Source organism: Leuresthes tenuis, unplaced genomic scaffold (genome assembly GCF_036924035.1).
Source record: "Leuresthes tenuis unplaced genomic scaffold, fLeuTen1.0.hap1 SCAF_21, whole genome shotgun sequence".
In the NCBI taxonomy this organism is placed as follows: domain Eukaryota; kingdom Metazoa; phylum Chordata; class Actinopteri; order Atheriniformes; family Atherinopsidae; genus Leuresthes; species Leuresthes tenuis.
Genome location: NW_027325375.1, coordinates 22055845 through 22083709, shown reverse-complemented (window position 1 = coordinate 22083709; position 27865 = coordinate 22055845). Strand labels below are relative to the sequence as shown.

The following is a 27865-nucleotide window of genomic DNA, read 5'->3' as shown; positions in this document are numbered from 1 at the left end:
CAATTCACCCCAAGGTCAGATAATGCAGTGCAAAGAGAAACCGCAGAAAACCCAAGTTCTGCTCAGACTCTACTGGCCTCAGTTAGCATGTTCAGTTTAAACTTTAATGACAGTACAATTAGAAAAAAAAAAAACTGAACAAATATAGTTTGTTTGAAAGGGTTGCAGGAGGAAGCCTCTCTCTAAAAAGAACATGGCAGCACAGCTTAGGTTTGTAAAGTTACATCTGAACAAACCACAAGAATTCTGGAACAATGTCCTTTGGACAGACTAGACCAAAGTGGAGATGTTTGGTCATAATGACCAGCAGCACACTGTTTGTATTATAAAACCTGATAAGGACTTAAAGAGCTTTTATTATGACCTAGCACTTAAAGCCTTCCCTTTCTTGTGTGAAATCACATCGACTTCCTCTGCACTTATGAGGATGTAACACAGTGTGGGTGATGGATCCAATGGAGTCACAGTCACTTAAAATTTCAATGTAATTATGACAAATTATAATAAATTACAATGCACATTTGTCCATATCAGCTCAAAAACATTACATTAGAAATACATTAAATTACAACATTGATAAATAGACAGATTACACTTCAGGGGTGAATGAATCATCTCTTTTTAGCAGTTGTGCTAAATGGCAGATATTCTGTGCTTACAAGAAATTCATTGCGCCATGATTCTTTGTTTGTTCGACAATTCAATATTGAGCCAATGTTGTGTAGTAACGATCATTGCTATTATCGATAGTAGTGAGATCCAATTCAGTTTCTGCCACGCATTACACCAAATAATGTGTTATGCCACGTAATCTAACAGTGAGAGACATTTCACAGCAGCAGCTTATCTCTCCAACAGCAGACTGAAACAAAGCTGTGTTCAGTTACCTGCAGAAAAAAAGGTGCTCCTGATTGGCTGCAGGATTCTATTCAAAACCAATTCATGCTTACTGACGGCTAATTTACTTTCAACAAATGAAAGACAGTTTGAACATGCTTTTACTTTTAGCCTGTTATACATGGCTACAGTATAAGCAGGACAGTTCACTCAGAGATGTCCGGAGAGACAAGTATTACAAGAATACAAAGTAGTGTTCCTCCATTGCTGATTTCCGACATCAGAACAACTTATCGTGTATTTTCACTTACAAAGCTCACCTTTGCAAAGCAGCAATCATTGATTATCTCATTTAAAAACTAAATTAAGCTGTACTAATCAGACCTAGGAGACAGGTAGACAGTCTCAAGCATAATGCCTTTATCATAAACAGTCCATTGCCCATTTTATTCATCAAACTTAAAAATAAATCTATCAGTTTTGTCACAATGAGTTCCACTAAGTGGATCGGTCCTGCAGTGGGTGTGACATACAGATTACGTATGTGACTCTGTAGTGTGTAGACATTTTTCATGAACCATGGCAGCGGTGGTCAAGTGGTGACATTGATTGATTCCCAGTGGTAGTTACTGTAACAGCACTGTACAGGTGAATGTCCTGGTGTTGCGTTTGACATTGTGCTCTCTCTCAGAAGCCTTGTATATGGCAATAAGCCTCCAGGCTGGAGAAGAGGATGTAGAGGAACCAGATTCCAAAGAAGAGAAGTGAGGTGAGGATTTTGGGGACCCGTGGGCCTCCTAGTTCACCACCTACGGATGGCCTTCGACGTAGCATTAACACTCCCATACAAAAGAAGGCAAAAATGGTGAAGAGTGTGACGGAGAAGGCCAACGAACCGGGCTCCACACGGAAGACCTTCCCTTTGACTTGCCAATATATAGCAGCCACAGACCAGGCCAAACCTATACCCAAAAACACATTAACCGCATTGCTTCCCGTCACATTTCCAATAGATGCATCAGCGTACTGATCCTGAGTGGCCGCCACTTTACTAGCAAAGGTGTCTGGAAAAAACAGCAAAGTTTGAAAAAAAGGTTATTCTGTAAACATCACATTCAGTATGTTTGCTTCCTATGTGGAAGCACAACTGCTATAACAGTTTTAAAAAAAGACTCACGTACCAGGAACTGAAGTCCCAAGTGCTACAAAGACCACAGCAGTGACAGTGTCCCTCAAGCCAACAGTGCAGCCAAAATGGGAGGCAAGGTCTCCGATAATGGCTGTTAAAACACCAATAACACCGATTGACACAACAAAGCACGCCCAGCCATTCCAGTACTGGGTGGGTGGGATGAAAGCAAATAGAATCTTCCAGAAAATGCACAGTATGTGCATGAAATAGTCAAAGCAGTTCGGCATTCGCTCCTCCTGGCCCTCCTCTTCGTCTCCATCGCCTGTTTTAAAAAGACACAACAGTGAATCAAAAAGGAAAGCAAATGCTGCAATCACACTTTGAGCCAACTAAGGACAAGTCCATAGCCTTAAATTGACTGTAAACAAGAACAGAGCACGTTATCAATGTACCATCTTTTAATTAAGTGACTTGCAAAATCGACACATATAAGAAAGTACTGTATATAGAATGGGGTTAAGATAGACAAATTCTTATCCTTAATGCCCACATAATCATTTTGTACCTCTGTGTAACTGCTTATGTTGTTAGAGTAATAGCTGCACTCGGGATCACTGTCTGCTTTAAGAACAGAGCGTCCCACAGCCTTGGCAGCATTAACACCACTATCTGCTCCCAGCAGGACAGAAGGAAATGTCTCATGCAAAAACGCAAGCATCCATCTACTCTACCCTATAAAAGCTTCCTGAGAACTCTGTATCTTTGAACATTTGCATCACAGCCTCTGTATGTAAATGTGTCATTGCTGCAAGATAATTAAATCTCCTGAATTTCAGACAGTATTCTTATTAATTTTCCTGTAACTTTTCTTCTTCTTGTGGTGAATTATTATTAATTTTTTTGGTGAACACTGAAATCTTCATTAAACAGCACCGATCACATTTCAGGTGGGACACTTTCCATAAATTCTATGTATATTAAAGCTGGTTAGATAACAACAACTTGTGTCCACTGGGTTGAGTTAGTTTAAGTTGTTAGTTAATATTTAGCAGCAACTTAAAAACAGCATAAAAGAAACTTTGTGGGGTGCTATATATTTTTTCTAATATGAAGTATTCAACTTAGCAAACAACAAATTTGTATAAACTAACAGCTGGTTGACTGATTCCTGGGGTAAATTATATTATCAGTCTAGACAGAGAACATTATCTAGAATATCCATTAATCTAATATGAAGAAAAATGCACAAAATGACTCCTGCTTGTTGTTGCAATAATGTGAACTCACTGACCAATTCAATAGGGGCCACTTAATTTTTCACAAGGACATTTTGTTGGACTAATCGGGGCTGATAATAGTACTGAAAAGTCATTGAGTAGGTGATAGTTTTACAGGCTGAAAGGGCTTTTGAAGCAGTTTGAAACTGAAAGGCAACAATAAAGGTTGGTTTATACATCTGTATGAAATCATTTGTGCTCACTCAAAGATAATGTGATGAAGGGCTGAAATACAAACTATCCCATTATTTTCTATATTGCATAGTTTACTGTTTTACTGATATCGGCCAAAATACTATTTCTAACAGCAGTATTGGCCCACAACTTCCCCCAGGGTAGCCAGGAGGTGATTCTTTTTCTCTGAATGGTGATGTAGATAGAAAAAGTCAAACACCTCATCGGACTGAGTGAGCATGTTTGCTTCGTTTCTTCACCTGGAAGTAACAAAGTAACTACTCAGTGTAAATGATGAACGTCAGCTGGTTTTTATGAAAGATGTAGAGTCGAATCTAAACTAAGAAAACGGACATCTTTGGAAACTTTTGGTGACATTAGATTTGAAATGTTTATTCAACCAGTCTGAAAAACCTGTTCATTTATTCATGTCAAATGTAAACCAGGAAGCTCACAAAAGGGCACAGTTTAAATTTTATTTATTTTTGTCACACATATATATATATATATATATACAGCTGATCAGCATCACCTCTAGAAATGTGAGAAGATGCTTTAGTATCTATTTAGAATTTACACAAATAAAAAAATTCCTCAGATCAAATCGTGGTAAATAGCATTTAATAGTCACTGACCTCCACTGACTGTGAATGCTTCAATGAACTGCTCTCTCCAGGAATGTGTGCCAATCACTACAGCTAGATTTGTGTCCTTGAGGAGTTTGTCCACAGTGTTCTGTTCCAACAAATGAAACAGGTTAGTAACGAGGCAGAAGAAATCATTGCTCACATGGTCACATGCTTCAGATGTGTGACATTTCAACCCCTTTGAGGACTTTGTTTGTTTTTAAGTTTGGGTTAGTTGATATTTGACAAACAAACAAACAAACAAAAAACCCTGCAGATATTAATAAATTGCTGTATTCCACATTCAAATGATACACAGCACGACAACATTAGGCATGAGCGGCTGGCCCAGAGCTCACACAGCACACACTGATACACACAGACTGCCTCGGTGTATCTCAAATCAAGGGTGGAAAAGTTGAAAAAGGACAGATGCAGGTATGAAACCGGCTTGTAATCACAAGAATATTCATGGAGGTTTAGTTCGGAAAATAATTCCCACCACACATCACATGCTGGTAGAAACTGTACCTGGTCTAGCACTCCATTGGGAGTCTGGGGCACAAGAGGGCACCATGCTGTTAGTGACCCAAAAAACCCCTCTGAGAGTGGAAAGCTTGCTGGTTTACTTCTAATATAGAGTAATTGGTTCTATCAGGCACCTTAAAATCACAGGCCTCTTGTATGATGACTTCTAGTCTGCTGTGCTCCCCTAAAATGGGTTTGCCCATTTCAGAAATCCTCCTGGCCTCTTCCTCCTCAGGGGTGGGGGCGCCTGTAAGGGAGCGCACACGTTAATCTAGAATGTCAGCTATGTTAAAACACACAAACACACACACACTAAATCTCACCATGGCTTTGGGCTCAAGCCTTAAGTAAAAAGCAAAAAATAACAAATCACACATGTGTACACACATAAAGGGTAAAGCATTTCAAAGGTGCTGTGTGTAGCATTTAGAGGACATTGGTTTCAGTTATTTAATGCTTGAGTGACCTAGAAACTCGTCGGTTTTGCAAAGTTAAGGTACCTTTAACAACTCTGCTTGTGGTTGGCAGACATTTTTGGGGGCTGTATCAGTCCCACGAGCCTGTGAGCAATATCTCAGAGATTACAGGGTTTCTTTCTGTTAAAAGATAGTTTTCCTCCCAATTGTCGCCTCGTGCACACTCAGAATGGAGAGAATATTCAATGTGTTCTGTTGGTTTCCTTCGCCAACGTATTTGGATTTTTTTATAAATTGGTTTGAACTAGACTGTATCTTTGTGTTGAGATGAATTTAATTGTGAATAGATCTCAATGTTTTCACGGTTGCCACCAATAACTTAAGACTAAGACTTTTAATTGTTTTGTTTTTGGACAAAACCTTTTTCAAGGTAACGTGGACCTGTTTTGAAATGCTTCAAACTGCACCTTTAACAAATACACCTACAGTACACCACAACAATCTTACCCTGGTTTAGTAGCAGTGCTGCGAATAAAAGCAGATGATGATTAAAAACAGTATTCAGAACAACTTTTACGTAATGGGGGAAAAAACTAACTTTCTACACTCAGCGATTTGACACGCCCACTCCCCATTGTTAGTCTTTACTTCTACACCTGTACAAACGGGTGTAACTGAGTCCTTTGACCTCTGCTAACACGCAGATATCCAATTCCTCCACCATCCTTTGACACATTGAGGTTACCGGAGGAGGCAAGTACTGCAGACTAAATTCATAATTGGCTGTTAGGACTGCACCTGTATTGCACACACACAGTAGATAAGTTGATATTGGATACAGCTGCAATCTGCTTGGGGTATATTGTCTTTATGTAAATGAGAGAGAAAAACCTTGACTACTGCACTTCATTACAATACTTCATCGCCATTATCGTCCAGTTACTGACATTCAAGATGAATTTTCAAATGCTCATAGACTTACCAGAAAGTCCTCGCTTCAGCCACTTGGGGTCCTCGAGCCTGATGAAGAAGTTTTCCTGCTTCTCGTACTCCTCCACATTTATAATGCGCACCTGTAATGTCTGACTGGAGGTACTCAAGCAGATACACACACACACACACACACACACACAAACTTCATAAAAACACATGCTTTGTCAGAAAAAAAGACAACATCCCCTCATCTTAAACATTTTCTACCCTCTAAATCACATCACAAATTGAAGTGACTTAAATATTTAATAACAATGAACCTTTAAATAATTCAGTGCCCTTGCTTCTCATTATGCAAGAGGGTGCTAAAGTAGTTAACCCTAGTTAATCAGTGTCTGAACTGTTAATTTGTAGAAAAAACTCAGCAGTAACACTATACTGCCTTACAGTTAAGTACCTATCAATTTCCCACATTAAAAACAGTCTTTCACTAAGTGTACAAGCTGTCTATGTTCAAACACAGCTTATTCAACCTGAAATTTTAATGGGGAAAGGATCTGTCGGTTTAGACGGGGTGACAGGATTAGCTTGAGGTGTCAAGTCATCAGGTGTTTCTGTCTAAGAGGACCTCCTGACGTGTGTGACTGCTAACCCACAGTAATCTTTCAGTGGGGTCTGAAGGTCCAGATGCATCTCTCAGGTCCTGTGTCAGGTCTTTGGTTGGATTGTTTTCCCCTGTTTTAAGAACATCCTTGTCAGATACTGTTCATCTGCTACAGATAGTTTCTTAGGCCTGACACTTCTTCTTTTGTCCTCCACTTGTCCAGTTTCCTCAAATTTTTGAGGACACACTGCACACCATCTTGAGATATGCTAAGTTTCCAGCTAACAGCTCTTTGGGAATCACCTTGTTGCTGCAAAAAATACTATTTTATGTCTGTCATAGTGTGTTATCTTTGGTATTTTTTTGTAGATGCAACGAAAGAAATGGAAACAAATTATGTCTCTTTGTGTTGTCTGTTATGTGTAGACTCAACACTGGTTCACCCCCCGGAGAACTGTTGCTAAAAAGATTATAAGAAAGTCTGGCTGCTTGGAAGAAAATATAAAGAAATAAGGGCTGGATTAAGACATGAACAGTATTTTACCAAATCTGTTTTCTTGCTTATTAACCATCAAAGACAAAAGCGATAGTTTTTCAAAAAAGGATCGTTGTATGCAGGATTTCTAACAACCGGACAACACCCATCTGTGTGACGCCTTCTGACTGCATCATGCACAGTTCAGACTGACAGACAGATGTGAAACACTCAACACTGGCTTTGTGGGTGATCTTGCTAAATAAATTTTCTCTAAGATTTTCACAATGATTGCAGACACAGGCACATGCATACAACACCACAGGTTGGGCAGACTTCACTGACAGTGCCCTGCATTGCTATTCCAGGTACTAAATGGTGCATCAAATTCCTGTCTGAAGGTAGACCTGAAAAATATTTAATTCTTAAAAGAACATCCCCTTCAGACAGCTGTTAATATCATTGAGGGTTTGTAGGTTATTTCTAAAGATGTATGTCTTTGGTAGCTGGTGGGTCTCAGGATGTGTGCCAAAAGCAGGGAGAGGATTACAGGGAGTAGTGAGAGAACATGACATTCTAAGTAAATGCATCTGTAGAATGCAGTTCTTATAGCTTTCCTTTGCATCCCCGTCATTGCCACGAACTGTGCCTCACCTGGTCTGTTCATTGGTGAATTCCAGCTCCCCTCTAGCCTCCTCATAGTCCACTCCAGCCTTTGCACTGCCATCCTCCGTATGGTACGGCACGACAACTGTGCCTCTGGAGCCTGAGTTCCTCACCACAGTCACTGCGAGCACACCGCTGCTCTCGCTCACTCGCAGCACCCGCTGCCCAAAGGTGAAAATTCCTGCATGGTCATCGTCCAAGATAGTGATGGTGGCAACCAGAGGCTCCACTAGTCTACCCTTCGGCGGAGTTCCTGTCCCTTCATTTTCTCCCTCTTCTAACCTAAGCTTCTGAAGACGCACAAAGAAATGTTCATCCTCCTCGAAGATGTCATCATCCAAAATGTTCACCTGGAGAGTGCAGAATATCGTGGGGTTACTCTCCTCGCTGATGCATAAGACTTTATTTGACTTTTTTTGTCTGAATACAATGCTGACAGTTCTGACTGGGACTTTGCACTCATACTGCCACGAATATTATGTAAACATTGGGCTTTAAGTGTTGTACACATACATCTTCAAAAGACAGATAGATAAAAGATAAAAATCATACAGATATGATATTATGATGTTAGTGACACGCTTAAAGTATCTAATGATGTATAATTGCTGAAAAAAAGAGGCGCTAGTATGAAAAAAGAATATTTGAATGTGCATTTTTTAGTTCTAGTAATCGTTTTAGAGTTTTTCTTTTTTTAAACAAAAGAAAATCGATTCCAAAACCTGATGAAGAGGGAACTTGACTGTAAATCCTTTAATTCAATGAGAAAGTTCAGCATGCTGGGAACTGTGCCAGTAGCTACTTTGCCCAGATCTGGAAGAAGAGGAATTGGCAGAAATAATTTCAGCAGCAGAGCATCCAGACTAGCACAGAAAAACGGTTCAAAAGTCAAACGTGTTTTCACAAAAAAAAAAAAAAAAGAAGCTATTTAGAAAACATAATATGTCTGGAACTACTGCAGAAGGCAGCTACGAGTGCAACGCCTTTCGAGAATAAAATGTCACCCTCGATTGAGTAAAAACCAGTCGGGGTTGTAAGGAACTGAAAACTGCACCTTTCACCTCAACTGCAGTATGCAACTGATCAGATGGATAAAGGGAAAACCCTCTCGGCAAAGGTTTTATGGTCAGATTTGAAAAAGATCAAGGCCTACTAGACCTGGTGTATGTTTGTAATGAAATGACAAAAAACCTTCTGGAGGAATGCTTTATCGCCATTTGAGACAAAGAATCACGAGTTGGGCTAGATGCGTGTTTAGGGTTAGGGTTAGAATAGGAGTTTAACCACCAGAATTCTGCACCAGATGTTTGTCATGACGTGACCAGAATTTTGCTCTGAAGTTATTTTACTGCAAGTGTGGAAATGGTAGATTGCACAAAGCGGAAGCAATGATCAGTTTTGACATAACTTGGTGTTCGAACTGGAAATGACCCACGTTAAAACTGGTTCCTGGATCCAAGTCAGCACAAGAACAAATTAAAAATTCTAACAAGAACAGTCGTCAAATATCCAACCAGAATTCTGGCAGAAGCCAGTCACAAGCTACTAAAAGCATCTGGTCAAGGTGCAACTACCCAACCCAATTTTAGGAGCTCTAAATCTGTATTAAATGTTTAATGTTTAGATGTCAGAAATCCCTAAATGAATCGAAACATCCAGATATTTATTGTAAAATCAATATAATGCAGAAAAAGTAAATAAATAAATACATTCAAATCAATGAAAGCTTTAACATTCCACCATTAGATGTATGTCAACTTCTGACCAGAATCGGATCCCAAAATATAAGAACTTTGCATCAAATTAACTTTGCATGGTAGTTTTTGTCTTTTAATTTTGAAAAAAAACAAGGGGCCCAAGTTTCAAAATATTAACAAATTACACCAGTTAAGATATATTTTCACCTTGATTTCTTTACGTGTTTCCCCTGGTTTGAACACCAGGGTTCCCTCCGTGAATTCATAGTCTGATCCTGCATTGGCAGACCCGTTTTCTGTACAGTAGTCCACGTAGAACGTGTTCTGGCCTGTGCCACCATCAAGGCTCACCCCCAGGGTTAGAGAGCCACAGTTCTCTGTGCATTGGTACTGGGCACTTTCAAAACAAATGTGCGAACACGTCGCTTTATCGGCCTCCTCTCGTCCTTTGCGTCGTCTGTGATCAGCCGCATGTCTCTTTAAAATGTTTCCGGCACCGATCATCATGCGTGTTGCCTGGACGCGGTAGAAGGCGCGGCTCTTCTTCTGGTGGACCAGGGCAGAGTAGTTGGCCATTTCAATCAGCTGGTCCAGGTCTTTGTCTGGATGTTTCTCCTTCAGATCTTTTAAGATGCGGACCACCTATCCAAGAGAGTAAACTGGTTGTAACACGAAATATTGTAACTCTAGGAATCACTATGCTGCCAAATGTCATGTAAAATACCATTACAAACACAAAAATAATCATCAGGAAAAACTAGGAGATGCTGCTGCTTCAAAGTGATAAAAACATTATAAAAAACACTGCATCTGACAGGCTTGTAGCCTATTTAAATTCAAGAATATCCGGCTATTTAAGACAGAATGAACACGAAAACTAACAATAACGGTGAGAAAAGCTTTACAATATTCTGTCTTCAATACAGCATTTCTACTTGGAACACGTCTTACCTCATCTTTATTTTGGTCTAGATCATTGCCTGTCTGCACAGAGACTGTCACACTGGATGAATTTCCTGGGCAGGAACTGCCATCTGACAACTTTCCATCCATAATTACATCAATGCCTTTAGGGGAAAGGTCCCCCTCCATTTCCACCACGATGCCGTGCCTTTTGTCAGCGCGATACCGCTTGTGAATGTATTTGTAGAAGAGCATGCGACGATCAGCGATCCATGCCAGGATCACGCACACCGGAAAATAAAGCAGCGTAACAATGGCTTCCCACACCTGGAGATAAAGCCGATATGACCATTTGATCATTTATTCACTTGATGTATTAGAAATACACACAAATGTATAGTTTTATGTAAAAGTTGGGCACCTCTGGGGAAATAACATGTTTTGTTGCTGATCCAAATGTCAAGCCACAGAGCCTTAACCCATTGTGGATCTGGATCTAAATCCAGTTTATACAGACATTGAAGTTGCACTGGTGCATGACTCCTTGCGACCAGTTTCAACTCTTCCGTTTTACTTCTTTGTGTTTGATGTATTTTGGAACATTTGCAGTGGGTTTTATGGGTCCTACGGATGCCTGCAGATATGGACTTACGCACACACTCCTCCTTTACAGATCTACCATATTTAAAATGTGCCCATCATGCAGCGTGCAAAAGGGTTACAAAAATCTGGAGGTGCATCACTGGCCAGAATGACAGCAAAGCACAGCATGAATTGTGACGTCAATTTTGGCGCATGTCGCCGTTTGCGATATGAGATATGAGAGCTCTTCTGCTTCATATGGGGGATTGCTGACTGATCACTGAAGCTCTGCTCCAATGACATTTAACCCTTAGGAGTCATATATGTAACATAAATGTCAGAGAAGGCTGAAAAATCAATAAAACAGTGGACAAAATATGCTTTTTGCCCAGGAGTGCCCAAACAATGAAATTCAGCTACCATGAAACCCACCTCGACAATCCCAGGTGAAATGACAGCCAGTATGAGGTAGAGCCAAATGTAGGCAAAAATGCTCCAGAAAGCTGTGATAAAAAACACCCGTAGGTGTTTGATCTTGCGAGTCTCTCCTTCAGGGATCACCCACACACACAGACCAACTATCACAAACATATTGAAGGCGGCACTTCCCACGATGGTGCCTGGGCCGAGCTCCCCTGCGTCAAAGTTGTGACCGCACACCTGTCACAGTGAAACAGGGAGTTAACCCAACTTTTAATTTACATAGACGCGTATGAATCGAGTTCGTTCACCTTGTAACTAAATGAAATAACTTGAAGTCAAACATGTAGGTAAAAAGCATCTGTATCTTTATAAGAAAGAAATAAAATACCTCAATGAGAGAGAGCAGGATCTCTGGTGCGGAGGAGCCCAGGGCCATGAGGGTGAGGTTGGAAACAGTCTCGTTCCAGACCCGTACTGTCATCACCGTGGTTTCACCGTTGGGTTTGGTGATGGTCACTTCTTTCTCCTGATTTGATCATTTTTTTTATATGGTGTTTACATGGAACACAGACAAATCTAGTTAACATGTGCCTGAAATACTAGTGGGATAGGGCTGTCATAATGGAGTTCAATGATGCAAAGTAGTAAGAAAACCTTATGAGAAGGGCATCCTTATACTGCTTCTGTGTTGCATCTGAGACGTTCGTGAGACCAGAGGAAACAGCTGTACAATGGGCAGGCTTTGAAAGGATATGCTCAGTAGTGGGGAATTTATTTTCATAGCTGCCATTGCTTGTGCAGACAGTCTACAGTATCAGAAACTGGGTCGTTTGCATGCAGTACGATTCTATTTTCTCCCAAAGTTTTCCTCTGAATGTCCTATTAATGATGTTTCCAAACTGGTATAAAGGTTTTTCTATATTTCTAAAATCAGGATGATATGCCTGAGTGTGCAATTGTGTGATTGGAGGCCAACTTTGACTTCCCAAAGGCACCAATGAGCCTTGGTGCTCATGACCCCCTCACTGGTTCACCTTTATTACTAATCAAATATATGCTGGAAACATCACACAAAATGCATAATTTTGGAAATGCTGGAACCCAAATGCCTTGTCAGCACTTTTTGTTCCCTCTCAAAGGCTCTCAATGTATTACATTTGCCCATTTTATCTATTTATAATACATAAACTAACTGTTCACTGGCTGACAGGTGACAATTATAACGCCACAATCAATGCCAGATGTTTATGATATTTCTAACATATTTATGTTAAGTGGTTAATGATCCCACAACATTTCACGTTAACACTGAGCTTACAGTTTATGTAGGTTAGATATATACTTTAGGGTCTCTTTTTGGATGACGACCGATCATTTATCATCAGAGAGCAGAACGGAAGTAACACACTCATCAATATTAAACCAAAATCAATCAACATTAAATTCAGAATGAGCTTTTTTCATATGGAATTAGCAAACATATAGATACCTGAGAGGTTATGACCTCTATTGATGCCATGAAGCGGTCTGCGATAATGGACACGCCCAGAAACATGTACATGAGACAGACGAAGTAGATGATAGCCCTCCCTGCCTGCTGCCCTACAGGAGGGTTGAGTGGCATCCATACCGGCAGCAAAATGCCGGGTCTACACACAACAACATCCGTACATGTTCGCGTTCCAGACTCTGTAGTGTTACCAGAGGTCTCGGGCTGTTGGTGGTCAGATGCTCGTTCCATAACCTGAGGCCTGAAGGAGGTGCAGGGGTGGAGCAGGAGGAGGAGGGAGAGGAAGACAAGTGGGGATAGGTGACCAGGGAGGGGCCCCATGGTATCCCTGAGTCAGGAGGGGGCCTCAGGGTTGGGGTTCACAGGGGGTGCCGCTGAGTCCAAAGACTGTCTTGAGAAGCAGAGACAGATTCTTCTAGGGAGGAGATAAAATGGGGAAAAACAGATTAATAGTGCAGCTTAGTTTTCCCTGTTTCTAGGAAGAATTGACTAATTATTTATATCAGAACTAGCTCTATCCTATCCTGAAATCTTCTTAAAAGTTACTGGATGGACTGTTATGGACTTCGGGTTAGGGTTAGGGTTAGGGTGGTGATCTTGTAAACCAGATACAACCAAATATCAGCAGAATTTAAGACACTCCAATCAGTCTAACACTTAACTTGGTCTTAGTAAAACACCTAATGTTAAGCTCTGAGTAGCAAACATGACGATGCAAACATTCTGAAACAGTTTTCCAGTTCTTAACTCATTTAGAGAGTCCACATATTTCAAGTGCAGACATTCAACCCTGAAACAGTACCAAAACAGCGTATCAAACTGAATATTTTCATGGGAAAATTTAATCAAAAATAAACTTAAGATGGTGTTTGACTGTTCGAAAAATCTGGTTAAACATTTCTCAGCTTTAGAAAATAATCCATAACTAAGATTTCAGGGACTTTCATAATCTATTCTTCTTGCAAACAATAAATAACAATACTATTACCAAATGATGACAATGCAAATAAATCTCTGTATGCAAGAGGCAAAACTGCACTGCTATGATCTGTGACCCTCGTCGTGTTTTAAAAACAGGTACGATTCCGTAGTGGAAATCACTGCAGATTTATGTGATGTTATCTCTGGCTGCGTTTAAACAGAAACATAAAAAACTCCAAAGAGTACAAACTTTCAAGCCTCACTGTGCACAAGCCTTCCAGCTATATTTTAGTCCAACATAAACCTGCCAAACAGAAGCTATTGCACCCTGCAGCTCACTGACACTGAGCGTGTCCAAAAAAGCCGAGTTCTTCCCACAACAGATCAGTTTAACCTTCATACCCAGGCCCCTCGTGTCATGTCATCCATGCTTTCTCTCCCCTTTGCCTCTATTGACTACCAAGCAAGATCCACATTAGTGCAAATATTTATAGAACCAGTAAAAGAACCAGAGCCTATGTCAAAATGTTCACCTCCTCAGCTTCTTGTGCAAAAATAAACCAAAAACCTAAGATTTAAAACAAGTCGACAGATTTCTTTTTCCCTTTTCTTTCTATCCGAGATGTGTGGACAACCAATATAGAGCTCAACATCACTAGTAGAATCAGCTTAAGGTTAATAAGTCTTTAAAAGTTTAACTTAGAGACATTGACACTAAGACACAAAGTAACATGCTTAACTTTTCAGGCAGAGCAGCTAACTTGAAACAGGTGAAAAGTTCCTCCCCATGAAGCTCACATCTGTAACAATGTTGGTGTTGTGGAGATGGAGCCAAATTACTGTCAATTTACAGTTTCACTTTATAGCTTTTGACAAAACTGCAGATAAAACATTGTCATTCAGTTAATCACCAGTTCCGGCAGCTTTAGAAGTTGATGACTGTCCTTACAGTTTGATTATAAAGTGAAAAGGAAAAAAAAAACACAGCTCATCATTTGCACAGAACTGTTATTTTTAGCATCATATCTTGACAGATAGAGGTTATATACATAACCCAATGCTCATGTTGATCTTAAACATAGCACAGTGTACTTGCCCAAAGGGGGAAGTGGCTGAAAAAGCTTCATGTCAAGGCTTTCAATATTAAATATTCTACTATCAGTGCTCCTTCTCTTCACTCTCACATTGTGATACTATATAATACAAAGCACGTGTGATGAGACACATTTTGCGAGACACAACTATGTCCAAAAAAGTCATAAGGTATCCTCAGACAGGACGCAAGCTGCTTGTTTTGAGACTTGGTAAACGCGGTTAACTGTAAACTGACCCGACTGGGTTATCTTAACAGCAAGATGACCTTTCTGAAGCACTAAAGCCCGACCGTTAAGCCATGCAGCTTCTGTGGTTTTCATTATCCCACATTAGCCACTGAACCCAGATGGGAAGAATGACTAAGCACTCACTTCTACTGTTTGTGGCACATTCCCAACATCAGTATGAAAGCTTATTGAGGGCTAATTCGAGGTAAAACATCTTAAAATATATATATATAGTTTACTTGAATTCATTAAATACAAGATAATAGTGAAATGCATTCTTATGAACCAAGAATGTCCATATTAAAACATTTTTTTATCAATAAAATTTGAAAGAAATGTTGCATATTTTTCTAAATGTGATAAAAAATATGCTTAAATGGTTCTAACACGACGCCTCTAAGATTTATGTTCAGCTTTATCATATTAAAGTACAGATATCAGCAGAGCAGAGTGTAGCTGGCACAGTCAGTGCAAGCTCATCTGAGGATGTATGGATGTGAGTAGTGTCAGTGCTCCTCTGAAGCCACAGTCTCAGTTCATCCTAACCAGGAGACATTGTGTGTTGAAACAGATACTGAGGTGCTGCATCTTTGATGCTGCCAGAGCTCAGCCAGCTCATTATGAAGTTGTGATTCAGAAATACAGCCCAGAGGGCCCGCTGCATCGCATTTCACTTTCCAAGGTCTGCTATGGTTACCACGACCTCAGACAGAGGGCCACGTTACAACAACAAGTGCCGGAAGGTGGGTGGCTCGCCAAAAATAACTCCAAACGACAATAAAGCCCAGAATAAAATGATCTGGCATAAAGCACGAGGTGGGAATAGTAATAATAATAATAATACTCATGTACAGTCCATTCTCCTGTCACATTAGCTGTGATTTCACAGTTTCATATAAAACACTCACAACATACAAAAGCTTCAACATGTTATTAAAACCAGGGCTACAGGATTCACAAAGTGTAGAATTTCATGTGAAAATGCAGATATGTTCTGAAAAGTGGTGCATTTTCCTCACTAAAGACCTCACTAAAGACTGGCAAGCTGATCAAGAAGCTGCTACTGTAAAAGCTGGATGCATTATTTATCAATACATCCACCTAAATATAGCAGCAAATCTTCTCCCTTAATGTCAACTACAAGCAGCTCTGTAAACATTCAGATGAGTGGACTAGTAGATTTCTCAGTTAGCCATAAATGGAATACTTCTAAATCTTTCCACATGAGAAGTTTAGTAGATAGGTAGATAAATGAGCCCACTACTGCTGCTCCTTTTCCCTCAACTGAACAGATCAGGGATGTTCTCTTCAGGGACACAGATTAACATCTCTAAGGTCAATTCTTTTCGATTTTTCTCCAGGTGTGATGTCCTTTTATAACTCCAATATTGCATTGTTTAAACATAAAAAAAAAGACAAGCTCCCTCTCGTGTCTGGTGGGGCAGAGGTCGCGGGGAGTTGATAGATGTTCCACTTTTCCTCTTCACGCACAAGAACAGTGAGCTGGGTGACAGCTCATCTCCCCTTACCACCTCTGACACAGCGACTATCTGTCAGCACCACCGATAAGTGATTGCCTTGGGTTATCTTACACCGATAGGAGTGCCACAGAAAAGGCAGTTAGCACCTTTAACAGTTTAATATTTCCTGCTTGTACCCCAGCGTTGGGTGCAGGTAGATGAAGGATGTTCTTTCTGGCATGCAAAGCGCTCAGGCCTGACACGGAGATAAAGTATTCAAGCATCAATAACGGTAAATAAATGAATGCAGTTTGACTCACGGTAGCAATTTTGGGCGACTCCAATGTCTTCTTCACCTCTGGTAATCCAATGTCAGCTCAAAACTACAACTCAACGACACGTCATCCTGTTGGTTTAAGTCGAACTGTCAGGAAATGAGAAGATATGTGGGGCAACTTGTTGCTTTAAGCTGTTGTGTTACTTGCTCATCAATGGATGATGCATTACTGTCAAGCACCTAGTAGTCACCGTGTGGTGAATCTTTGCACAAAAAAAGGTAACCATCATCTAGAAAACGAGTGGAATCTGGACATAATCATCTTGTGATTAATGCGCTCGACTTCAACATTGGTAATATTTGCTAAATTTAATTTATTTTGAGCAAAAGAATGGATAAATATATCCAAAACACTACATGCAGGGAGTTCACAACACCCTGCTGGCACATATTCAACAGTCCATCAGAGACAAAGAAACTGCATTCCTAAAACAATCACATATGCATACTGACACCATACAGGGATGGAGGCTTACATACATAAACCAATAATATACCATGTCTCAAATTCCCTGCAGGCCAAGTGAAGCTTGAATCTGGACACAAAGCACAAGGCGACACTCATCAGTATAGCATAACTTCTGCTTTCTAACAATATATATCCCTCCTAGCATTTAAACTCCCTGGCTAATGTTGTGTAGGTCCATATTGTGTCGCCAAACAACTCTGAACCATCAAAAAACTTGACCTCTGGGGGTGCTCTGCTACTGAGAAGCAGGCCAAGCCTTATTTAGGTTTTGTGGGTTGTGGGGAGGGACTTTTGTGGATTGAGCTTGTAGTATTGAGTCAATAAAGAGTAGACGTTTTAAAAGTGAAGTGTAATAAACTTAAACACAGAGATAAAAGGAAGATGACAGGCAATTAGCAGTTTCTGTGTCAACTAGAACACGAGCACTGGGTGACTTGAATTTAATCCTCTGCACTTGTCTGCGAGAGTGTACCGAGTCCGCTCTGCAGCTGAGGGCATGCAGCCAAACATTTGTGACCAAGGAGACTGAGCGCATCATCTACACGTGTGCCTGGATGAATCTCCATTTTGAAAAGTAAAAAAAAAAAGAAGAGAACTCCAAGAAAAACATCTATGCTTGTCTTGTTTTGTTTTGAAGTCTGTGTAAGGACGAATGGTCAAACACTGCCATTATACACAGAGGTGTATTGGTTGCCAGTGGACCAGTGTTTGCATGTTTTATGGAACTGCAGGAAATTACAGCTGTGCAAACAGATGACGGATGCATTTTTCATTTAAATGCCATACTTTGCAGACACGTTTACGCTTTACTATGAGATCAACAAGTAGATGTAGTGACAAAGTGGACTATAAAGCTGAAAAAGATCTAAAGTTGAGCAAGAACAAATTTACTGCATGTATACAGTTTAGTTTTGCTGATATTTATGTGTAGTTATCAGAGGAAATCAAGAAAATCAAATATTTCAGCCACGTACTGGCTGTACTAAACTTGCTTCTTTAAGCTGACTCAGTTTCTTCCAGAACACATACTAAAAAGTTTGTATTGCCAAAGAACAGGATGTTGGACCAAGACTGTTTTTTAAGGTGGTTGGATAGCCAATATGCAACAGATTTTTGTTTCCTGTTGCTTTAAATTTCTTGGATGGCTCGACTACATGGTGACTCTATTAAAAAAAGAAGTACAACTATCTAAACTGAATTTGTGAGGACATTGCTTCAAGAGAGATAAATTGCTCAAATGCACCCAGTACAGCACAACATCATCTGATCAAGTTACCGACAAATCAAGGCAGTTAGACAGTCTCAGGGTTCGATTGTCTCTCTCCATTTGGAGCTGTGGCAAAGAAAGGAAAGGGATCCGTCCCTTTAATAAGTAACACAGGGCTTTGGCTTGTCAATGAACCAGATGAATCAGAGTGTAAGATAATCCATCTGGCCACACAGGCAGTGACATAGTCAGACAGGCAGAGTGAGTCAAATCACTAATGTGGCATTAAATGTATCTTGTGGATGTTTTTTTGTAAGCTTTTTGTTCACTTTCAGTGTCCCTGAATCTCTTTTTTTCCCCAATGGACTGTAACAATGTTACCTGGTGCTTAAACAGCAACACGGCTGAGCTCAAAACAGCTTCTTGACATAAGTCTGGCAATTTAGAAAAAATCTAAGTTGAGTTTAACATGTGTCCATTACTGAAATATGCTTTTGATTTGGGGGTATCTATCCAATTTCCCAAACCTAAAACGTGCCAGACACCTATCATCATATGAGTTTAAACCAGAGAATATTCAGATGTGGCAATGCAGCCTTTTGATGAGTTTAACATGTCTCCTTCAAGCTGAAACCTGTGGCTTGAAGGAGACACGAAGTACGTGTATGTGGTCCCCAGCCTGCCCATGCAAAGCAGGCTGGGGTTTGTTAAAGAGTTATCTCATTAAGTTGTTTCCATTGCATGAAATTTTCCAGAGCAGCCTCTGCAAATGTTTAAACGAGTTAAAAACACGTTACACACACACAAGTCCGGGGATGTTTGCCACTGGGTTCAGGACTGGATGTAAGATTTTAAGTTTGAAAGAGTGAGGAAGCCTGACCAAAAGATGCAGACATTAGAAAGTAATGTCCTTAAACTACCAGATACAAGGGAAACCCTTTATGGTTATGCAATTAAAAAATGTAATTGGCCAGGTGTCTTTTTCTTCAGCTGACATGACCCTGTAAATTAAGCCCAAATAAATTATCTCAAAACCTCAATTTCTAAGGCAGATGGAAAGACATTGTTCTGTAACCTTCTCACTTTTCTAACCATTTCATATGAAAAATGATTCCTCTCTCTGCGAAGACTGACCGTAATGCAAATAACTGGTGTACAGTTTATTTAAAACTACATCCTACGCATCAACGGTTTACATCAGGTTCTATAGAAATATGAAGTTAATCTTCTACGATCTTCCAAGACGCTTTCTCTCAGAGTGCTTTGTAATAGATCGGGACAGAGCGTTTAAAATTAACAACGCTCGCTCAATCAGTACCACAGCGGAAATAATTGGTTTCTGGGAAGTCAGTGCTCACATGCCGCATCTGTTCCCTCCATGTCCGCTGGGTCAACATTATCATCAATCTGGACAGCAGCACTGCAAGCTTGGCTGAGTACAAGGCTTAGTTTACAGCATGGCAGGCATGATGCATCAATGTACAGTTCCTCTGTTTGGTGATCTCCTTTCAACCTCTATGCTTCTATTTCATCCTGAGCATGCTGCCCTGTGATGTCTAACACTGAAAGTAATTATATTTTAAATGTTTGCCCAACACTATCTATCTTTTGCTATTTCAACAAACGGTTACTTTGTGAGAATTGTGAAAATATAATCATCTGTGATAAATTGTCAGATTTTCAATAACAAACCATTGAATTGTTTAACCTGAACAAATTTTACAATTTTGATGGATTTCTTACAGATCAGCTATTTAAAGTAAGAGTTAGAATTGTCCCAATGCCCCATTAAGCACTGAAAACATGATTGGGTGTGAGCCCTCTTCAGTTATTAATGACCTATTATTTTCTTTAACTGTTACTTGATTAATTGCTGCTTCTAATATATTGCATGACAAATGAACCAAAATGTAGTGTAAATGTCAGAGCATATATCTCAGATGAACTGTAGTGTCTGCTTGTGCCAGCAAGTAACGGCTCTCACAGTTTAGTTGTAAATGTAATGGAAGGTAACAGACAGATGGATCAAATACCTGCAGCCTGAGTTGCATAAATTGCAAAACAAGCACAAGTTCCTGCTTTCATGTATGTAAAAGTTTATCATGATGAGGTTCATGAAGAAAGGGAAACTATACCCACTAAAGCAGCTATTTAGGACTGATTATGTCGTTCCAACAACATCAAAACTAAAGCGATGAAGTGCAGGGTTTTGTACACAATATTAACACTTGGGTGGAGTGTTGAAGTATATTAACAGCCATCCGAACATCTTTGAAAAGCCACTCACTAATTTTAATTGTTCTTACTTTCCAAAGTAGATAAATCTATCGCATTAAACTACATGCAGCACTTCGATTAAGTTATCTTTCCCACACACACACTGTACATCAGCCCGTCCCTGCTCAACACAAACACACCGGATCAACGCACATTCCCAATGGAAACGCTCTCTACTGTCCCCAAGCAGGGGACTGTATAATGACTGTATAATGCTGCACAGTAAAATCTGTTAAAATTTCACGTTGAAATGTCATCTTTTGCATAATTTTTGTATTGCATCTTTTGTTTTGTACAATAATATTGTATATATAATTTAAAATCTAAACTGCCCTTAGTACCCTGTCTTTTTGAGCTGCTATAACGGTGACCTTTCCCCACTGCGGGATCAATAAAGTTTTATCTTATCTTAATTTTAAAATGAGAGTGAATAAGCCTTCCTGTTGCTATGTTACTGTAGGTAAGAGAGGGTTTTACTGTGAAAATCTGATTAAATAGGCCTTGTTCTCGGTATATTCCATGGACAACATGGCGAAATTCAACTGCATTAATGAAATCTGCAAGGATATAATTCTGAAGAGAGAAAAAAAACTTTTTTTCTATTCTGTCCATTTATAATTCATGTTACCTGGAATTGACTTCATGTTCTTCAAAGACCTTTTTGTTATGATTATTACTTGTGTTCTTAAAAATGTTTGTAAATGATGAAGGAAAATATCCATTGAGGAAATTGTGTAGAATTTACAACCTTTCTATTAAGTGTAATGTGCCTGTTTAAAGAATGACTGGAATACTATAAAATATACTGTGGCTAAAACTGAAGGACATCAGTCAGTTATTTGTCAAGTTGAAGGATATACTGGAGCCTTCTGCAGACATTTCTGCTCTCTCTATATAATATAGGGGACTGAATGGTATATAACTGTAGGGGAGAGAATACAAATGAATTGATTAAAAAAAAGATTAAGACAGTTAAAACTTCTATAATCAAATGTGTCAATTCAGAAATCAATAAATGTTCCAAAATGCTCATGATCATGACAGAATGACTAGATGTAAGATGTGAACAACAATGGCGTCCTGCTTGGCTGTGAACTGTCACTGTAGCTACATACCTCATTAGCTAACAATGTTGAACTATGAGGACGATTTCAAAGCCTATTTTGCTCAACTGAGCTGATTTACACCAAAGTTTACAGACATTGAACTACCACAAGTGGCAGCAACATGGCTGCCACTCACCCAGGGCTGCTGCTGCCAGGAGTCACTTCCACACCTGCCTCCATATCCACAGCAGGTGCAACCAGTGGCGTTCTTTAAATAATTGAAGAAAAAGGTCACGGTGCATTATTGTTTTCAGCTTAGCTCACTGCCAGCTGCATTTAGTGGGACTCTGATTAGTGTGCAGACGAGAGGGATGTAATTTGTTGTCAGATTTTGGAGTCTATGCAGACACATCTGATGCACCCATTACAACCTCGAAACCACAGAGTTCCAGATTTTGGGATGAACTTTCCCTTTAACAAATTCTCTTACTTTTGGATAACCTGATGCACAAAGAATGGTCTGTTACACAGAACCATCTGGGAAGTTGTCACTGAACAGTGTAAAGAAAAGAGTCACTGAAAGGTATATAACTGTTTATCATAGGGTAGCTTTTCAATCAGGAAAAGCCTACTGCAGATATAACAGATAATGCAACAGCATTAATGATAACCTCCAGCATTGCCTGGCGAGATGGGACACCCTCGTGGTCGTGCTTTTGGAAATCCTGTGTGAATCCAGCTACCTTGCAAAATAAGCTTTTGTATACTCCATGCAAAAAACTCTCTCCACCATGCAACTGCAATACGACTATTTCAATATATGGACACGTGACAAATAGACCTCTATGGTAAGAGAGCTCTAATTGCTCTGTTTAGTTGTGTGTGGCATTTTGCTGGAATTTTCTGGATTCCCTTAGAAGGATTAGATTAGATTAGATTAAATGTCCCTTTATTGTCCCACAATGGGGAAATTCTCATAAACTTAAGGAAGGCTCACTGCAAAATAATACAAAGTTGTTTCTTCCCTGTTAAGAGTATCTCTTCCAGGATGACACTGCCCCCATCCATTGGACACAAGGGGTCACTGCATGGTTTGATGAATATGAGATCAATGTGAATGATGGCCTTTGTGGTCACTAGATATTATCTTACTGAACACTTCAGAAAGATTTTGAACCAACATCTTAGAAAGTGTTTTCTCCCACAATGATCAAAACACTACATGAAGGATAGATAAATCAATTTCAGAAGCCTTTTAAGAGTCAATACCACAGCACATGAAGTGTTTCTGGGAGCACAAAGTCATAAAGTTATTTCTAATTTTGTTTAAATTCATATAAAATCCTAAACATCTATTAGAACCTGCATTTTTCCAGGATCCTAAAGTGATGTTACTGGACACCAAGCAGAAAAGCTCCGCTAAAACTGAGAACCGATGATTTATGTCAGCACTGTCATAAGGAGTCTGTAACAATGATACACATGCTGTATGAGTGCAATATGGTTAAAGAATTGTGGGAGAAAATTCTGTCCTTTGTAAATGTGTAAATGAACTTTTCAATACCTCCCTGACCAGAAGCCCAGCCATATATCTACTGTGAACCTTCAACTAAGTAGTTCCAACAGGCTATGGTGCCGACTGGCCATGCTAACAGGATGCAGAGTCATTGTGAGACAATGGAAAGCAGCCACACCATCCTCATTTCAGGACTGAATAGAACTTATGTGTATTAGAAAAGGATATAAGGAAATCACATCCAGACTTTCAGGCAAGCAGGACTTTTTCTTCAAAACATGGAGTTTGGATTAGATCAGCTAATCGTGATTATCATTGATCCCCTATTGAATGCACTACTCACAGCAAAGTGCTGCCAAATGTCACTATGTGATTATTTAAGTACATATGTGTATGTTACGTTTTATTTTTGATTGATCTAATCTCAAAATAAGACATTTATGTTGTACTCCCGTATTTCAAACTGTTCCTCAGCTGATCTTTATTCTTTTTTCCAACATCATTTCCCATTAGGGATTAATAAAGTATTATTCCATTCAACTCAGTGTTGACTGCACAGTACATCCCATAGCTGATGGATACTGTCCCAAAAGTAATTATATGCAAAGAAACAGACCTTCTGATCCAGCTTCACTTCCTTTTCTGAGGACAAAAAGGAAAATATTTCTGCATCGCCCAACTAACCTCCATAGATACATACAACTATGATTTTACATTATGTGCATTATTTACTGTAAGACTGCATTAAGAGGCCCTCAAAACCTTAAGCATGTTTAGGGAGTTCCTCATCTCTCTTCCTCTTCGATCAGGTTGACTCGGACATAAACTGTCCCCTAAGCCATTCTCATCTCTCGTTTCTGCCACTTGAGTAATTCCGCTTATGCTAAAAGCCCCACGCAACTCTTTTTCCTGATCCCGAAGATCTCCAATTGAGCCTCATTATGAACGGAAAGAGACAGGTGGACATAAAGAGGCTGCATGGGGCCAGAGGTGAGACGGACAGAAAGGGATCGAGAGGCAAGTGCTGACAGCCAGCAGACAGCAGCTCCTGAGGTTTCCATTACCTGAGACACTCTGCTCAGTCACTGCCGCCAGTGACACCTTAGAAGGAACAGCATTCTCAGCTTCACGATGAACCCAGACAGGGACACCTGTTATGCAATATTCAGTGTGCTGTTAGAAACATCAACAACAGCCAGAATCTGCAAATTACTGGCTGTGCATGGTAAAGTGACTAAATCAAAAGTATAAACACTGCTTACACTTAAGAGTCTATTCAAACTGATCCTCCAAGACCATGGCGAGAAATCCCTAAACTAATAATGCTTTTCCCTCATGGGACTTATTAAGGAGTCAAAGTGAACATTTTACTGCTAATGGTCATAAACAGTATGACATCCCATGGCGGTGAAACCTCGAGTGTAACGCAGATGACAGAAGCAGAAAGTCAGCGAACCACTAACAAATGTTTGTGTTTGAAAAGGGGCCTTTTGTATCAGTTTACATCACTGCTTTAATCCACTGCAATAATCTTAGTTTAGACCAACAAAATGTGCAGAGGCAGCCAGCCAGCTGGGACTTACAATAGATTAGGGAGTCAGTGAAAACAAAACAGACCCCACAGGTACTAACTGTCCTCTTCCACAGACCAAAACGACTGGTAAATACTATACATTACAGTATAGTACACTACTGCAACCCAACGCTAAATAGGTTAACTGTTAAACTATCAATAAATTAAACAGAAATTAAACATCTCTGAAAGAGAGCTTGTACACAAAGCTACATCCTGATTCTAATTTATGCGACTGGGGAAACTGGCACTCATTGCTAATGTAGCATTAAGCATTAATAACTAAATGAGGCAGGCGCAATCTAATTGACTCCGGATAAAGCAGGTCCATCCATAGTTCCCAACGTCCCTAAATCAAGGAGACTAAGAGGTGGGCAGGTCGGATAATCTACACAGTTTTACTGACTGACTGTGTAGGAAATGTGAGAGAAACGTGAGGTGTAGTATGGCCCATTGTCCCATGGCACCCACAAGTGATGAGCCTATTGGTATCTGAACACAATGCAGCAGCATTGGTTTACTGGTGCCATCACACACATCGGGGAGAATTGCAAGTGTCAGTGTCAGCGAGCTGATGCGGTGGACTGCTTGGATTTAGCTCCCGAGGGCCAACACATACCATCTTCCTTTAAGTGTCGCAGCAAATGGGATCATAACTGTCTTCTTGGGGAAAAATAAAAAAATAAATAAATAACGAGCTCATAACTTTCTTAATCTGGATTAAACATCAATTCTTGTTAGAATTATTCAAAACTTGAAAATAAAACTGACATGAAATAAAAAAAATAAAATAAAAAGACATATGTTTTGTAAAAGGTTCCCATTTCCATGAAAAATGTGATCAAATTACCAATGAAAAAAGATTAACTTGACTTAAGAGGGTGTTACTAGCAGATCGTGGGCATTCGTGCTGTAAAAGGGCTTCACTAAAGAATAAACCCAGCTCCTAATTAGTTGCTGCAAGTTCTTAATAGCTCGTAAAATAAGCTTTGCACAAGCAAACAAAGCCCATTCTTATTACTTTAATAGCTGCTTTCTATAACTTTGCCTTTCATTACAAACATTACGACTCATTGTAAGACACATGAGGAGAAAAGAGAACCGCGTGTGACAAAGTTAAGATAACAATTGCGCTTTTGTATGGATTCTTATCTAAAAATTGATCTAAGCAATACCATCTGCCTAATCAATATAATGGAGCAGCACTGAGGGAGTGCATCTGCAGTCAACACTTACTGTCTTATGCATCATCAGCTCTGAACACGTCTATGGGCATCTCTTGTGGACAGGAGACATGGGGGAGAAGGGTTATTGTATGTGGCACAGCCAATCTGCTTTAAGAATAATGTTTATTCCATCAGGTAAAAGTCAGCTCTGGAGTTCAGCCAGGGATATTTGACAGGGAATTTATAATCAAAATGAACAGGATCTTCCAGGTGTGCGTCAGTATGCACATTCTATTGCCACATTCTCGTTGAATATCCTTAAAACAACTTAAACAGATTGTCTTCAAGGAGGTTGAGGCCTCATCTATTTTATCACAAATAACCAAAGTCTGCTGCACTTTTATTCCCATGAACCAAAAAACGTTTTTAATGAAGATTATGGATTACACTTTCCATTTGTGTCTAGATCATAGCTCTACAAAACGATCTCATATCTCGCATTCACATTACTCCTGTTACTGTATGCATGCTTATGCCATGACATAAACATAAATATCCAAGGTAAACCTGGTGGAAATCATAAAGACAGATAGTTTTTCAATTAGCAGGTCGCAGCCATATTTAACTTTGAATGTAAGTAGAAAAAGTTTAAATCACTCGCCGCCAGCTTCCCGAAGTGACAGTCTAGCTCTATAAACCGTTAAATCAGCAATAATGTGATATAACCGTTTATATAACATATTCTATATAATAATTGTTTGTAATATTTCTTATTACATCCACAGAGGGGTCCCGAGGGCGTAGCCTTTCAACGTCTCACAAAACACACAAGTTTGTCCGCCGCATCGGCGACCCTAACCCCCCTTCCCTCTGTGTCTTACCTTCAGCTTTGAGGCACAGTTCCGCCGAAAGCTGCCATTGTTTCTGAAAATGTGGAAACTCACGCCTAGTATAACTTTCCCCGCCTCGATACACCGCTGGACTCACAGACTGAACTTTCCCGTTAACTCTCATTGCCGTTAACTGTTACGATGATGCTGAGAGCCCAAGAGCCGGATGACATGCTGCCTTCAGGGTGCGCTCGGTAGTTCATTATTCCGGATCTGTTAAAAAGTAAAGATGACAGAAATTGAAGTATTTGTGACCGGAAAAATAGAAGACACTTATTATATACTATTATTAAAATTCTAACGTTGAAAAGCAACTATTTTTCCAGTAGGAAGTATGAATGACTAAAGTCGGAGTTATTTTTGAAAGCACCTGAAGGCATCACAGAGCGAGTACAGTGCGCATCTGCAAAGTTGACCATTTTTCTGATGAATTGACAGCCAGTGTATTCAAAACGTAAATAATGAAGTCTGGTACAATTATGCAACAATTACGTCTCCTTTCATCAAAGATATCTGTGGGGGCAATTCTTATTTACATATTTCAAATTCTACGAATGTTGTGGTAAAACAAAATCAGTTTGCAGGACCCTCCAAAAGTAGGCTGCCAACTCAACTTCTCTGTTTTAATGACAGTTGCATCAAGGGATGCAAAATCTTAACATAACAAAGCAAAAGAGCACCTGGTTCAGTGCAGGCGTCACATCTGTGACTCATCAAAACAGCAACATCAAGCATATATTGAAGTCTAATAGTTATTTGTTGAACAGCTTCACAAGTCAGTTGCAACAGGCAATATTTTCATCCTGCAAAAGCTTTCTTCAAAATACATCACAAAAACTGATGGACGTGGCAAGAAGGGCATAAATTGGCCAAAAGTTAGCTCTCAATGAGCTGCCAG

General features: G+C 39.8%; 1 protein-coding gene across 1 annotated transcript; it reads right to left on the bottom strand.

Moving 5' to 3' along the window:
• Positions 1–384: 384 nt before the first annotated feature.
• Positions 385–27037, bottom strand: slc8a2a (solute carrier family 8 member 2a). The gene is made up of 12 exons (XM_072375457.1): positions 26959–27037; positions 12763–13198; positions 11662–11799; positions 11283–11510; positions 10317–10595; positions 9573–10007; positions 7657–8018; positions 5973–6076; positions 4709–4821; positions 4056–4155; positions 2019–2291; positions 385–1901 (listed from the first exon to the last, which is right to left on the bottom strand). Exons 2-12 carry the CDS (start codon positions 13102–13104, stop codon positions 1525–1527), a joined length of 2751 nt encoding a protein of 916 aa, XP_072231558.1. The 5' UTR covers positions 13105–13198; positions 26959–27037; the 3' UTR covers positions 385–1524.
• Between the last annotated feature and the right edge of the window lie 828 nt (positions 27038–27865).

Bases quoted from the DNA above. Each gene is read 5' to 3' on its own strand.
- slc8a2a (XM_072375457.1), bottom strand. From the start codon at position 13,104: ATGGGGCCCCTCCCTGGTCACCTATCCCCACTTGTCTTCCTCTCCCTC. The intron at 11,511-11,661 runs GTATTTTATTTC...TCACTGTGACAG, and splicing joins TCCTGCTCTCTCTCATTGAG to GTGTGCGGTCACAACTTTGA. The intron at 1,902-2,018 runs GTACGTGAGTCT...TGTTTTTTCCAG, and splicing joins ACTTGGGACTTCAGTTCCTG to ACACCTTTGCTAGTAAAGTG.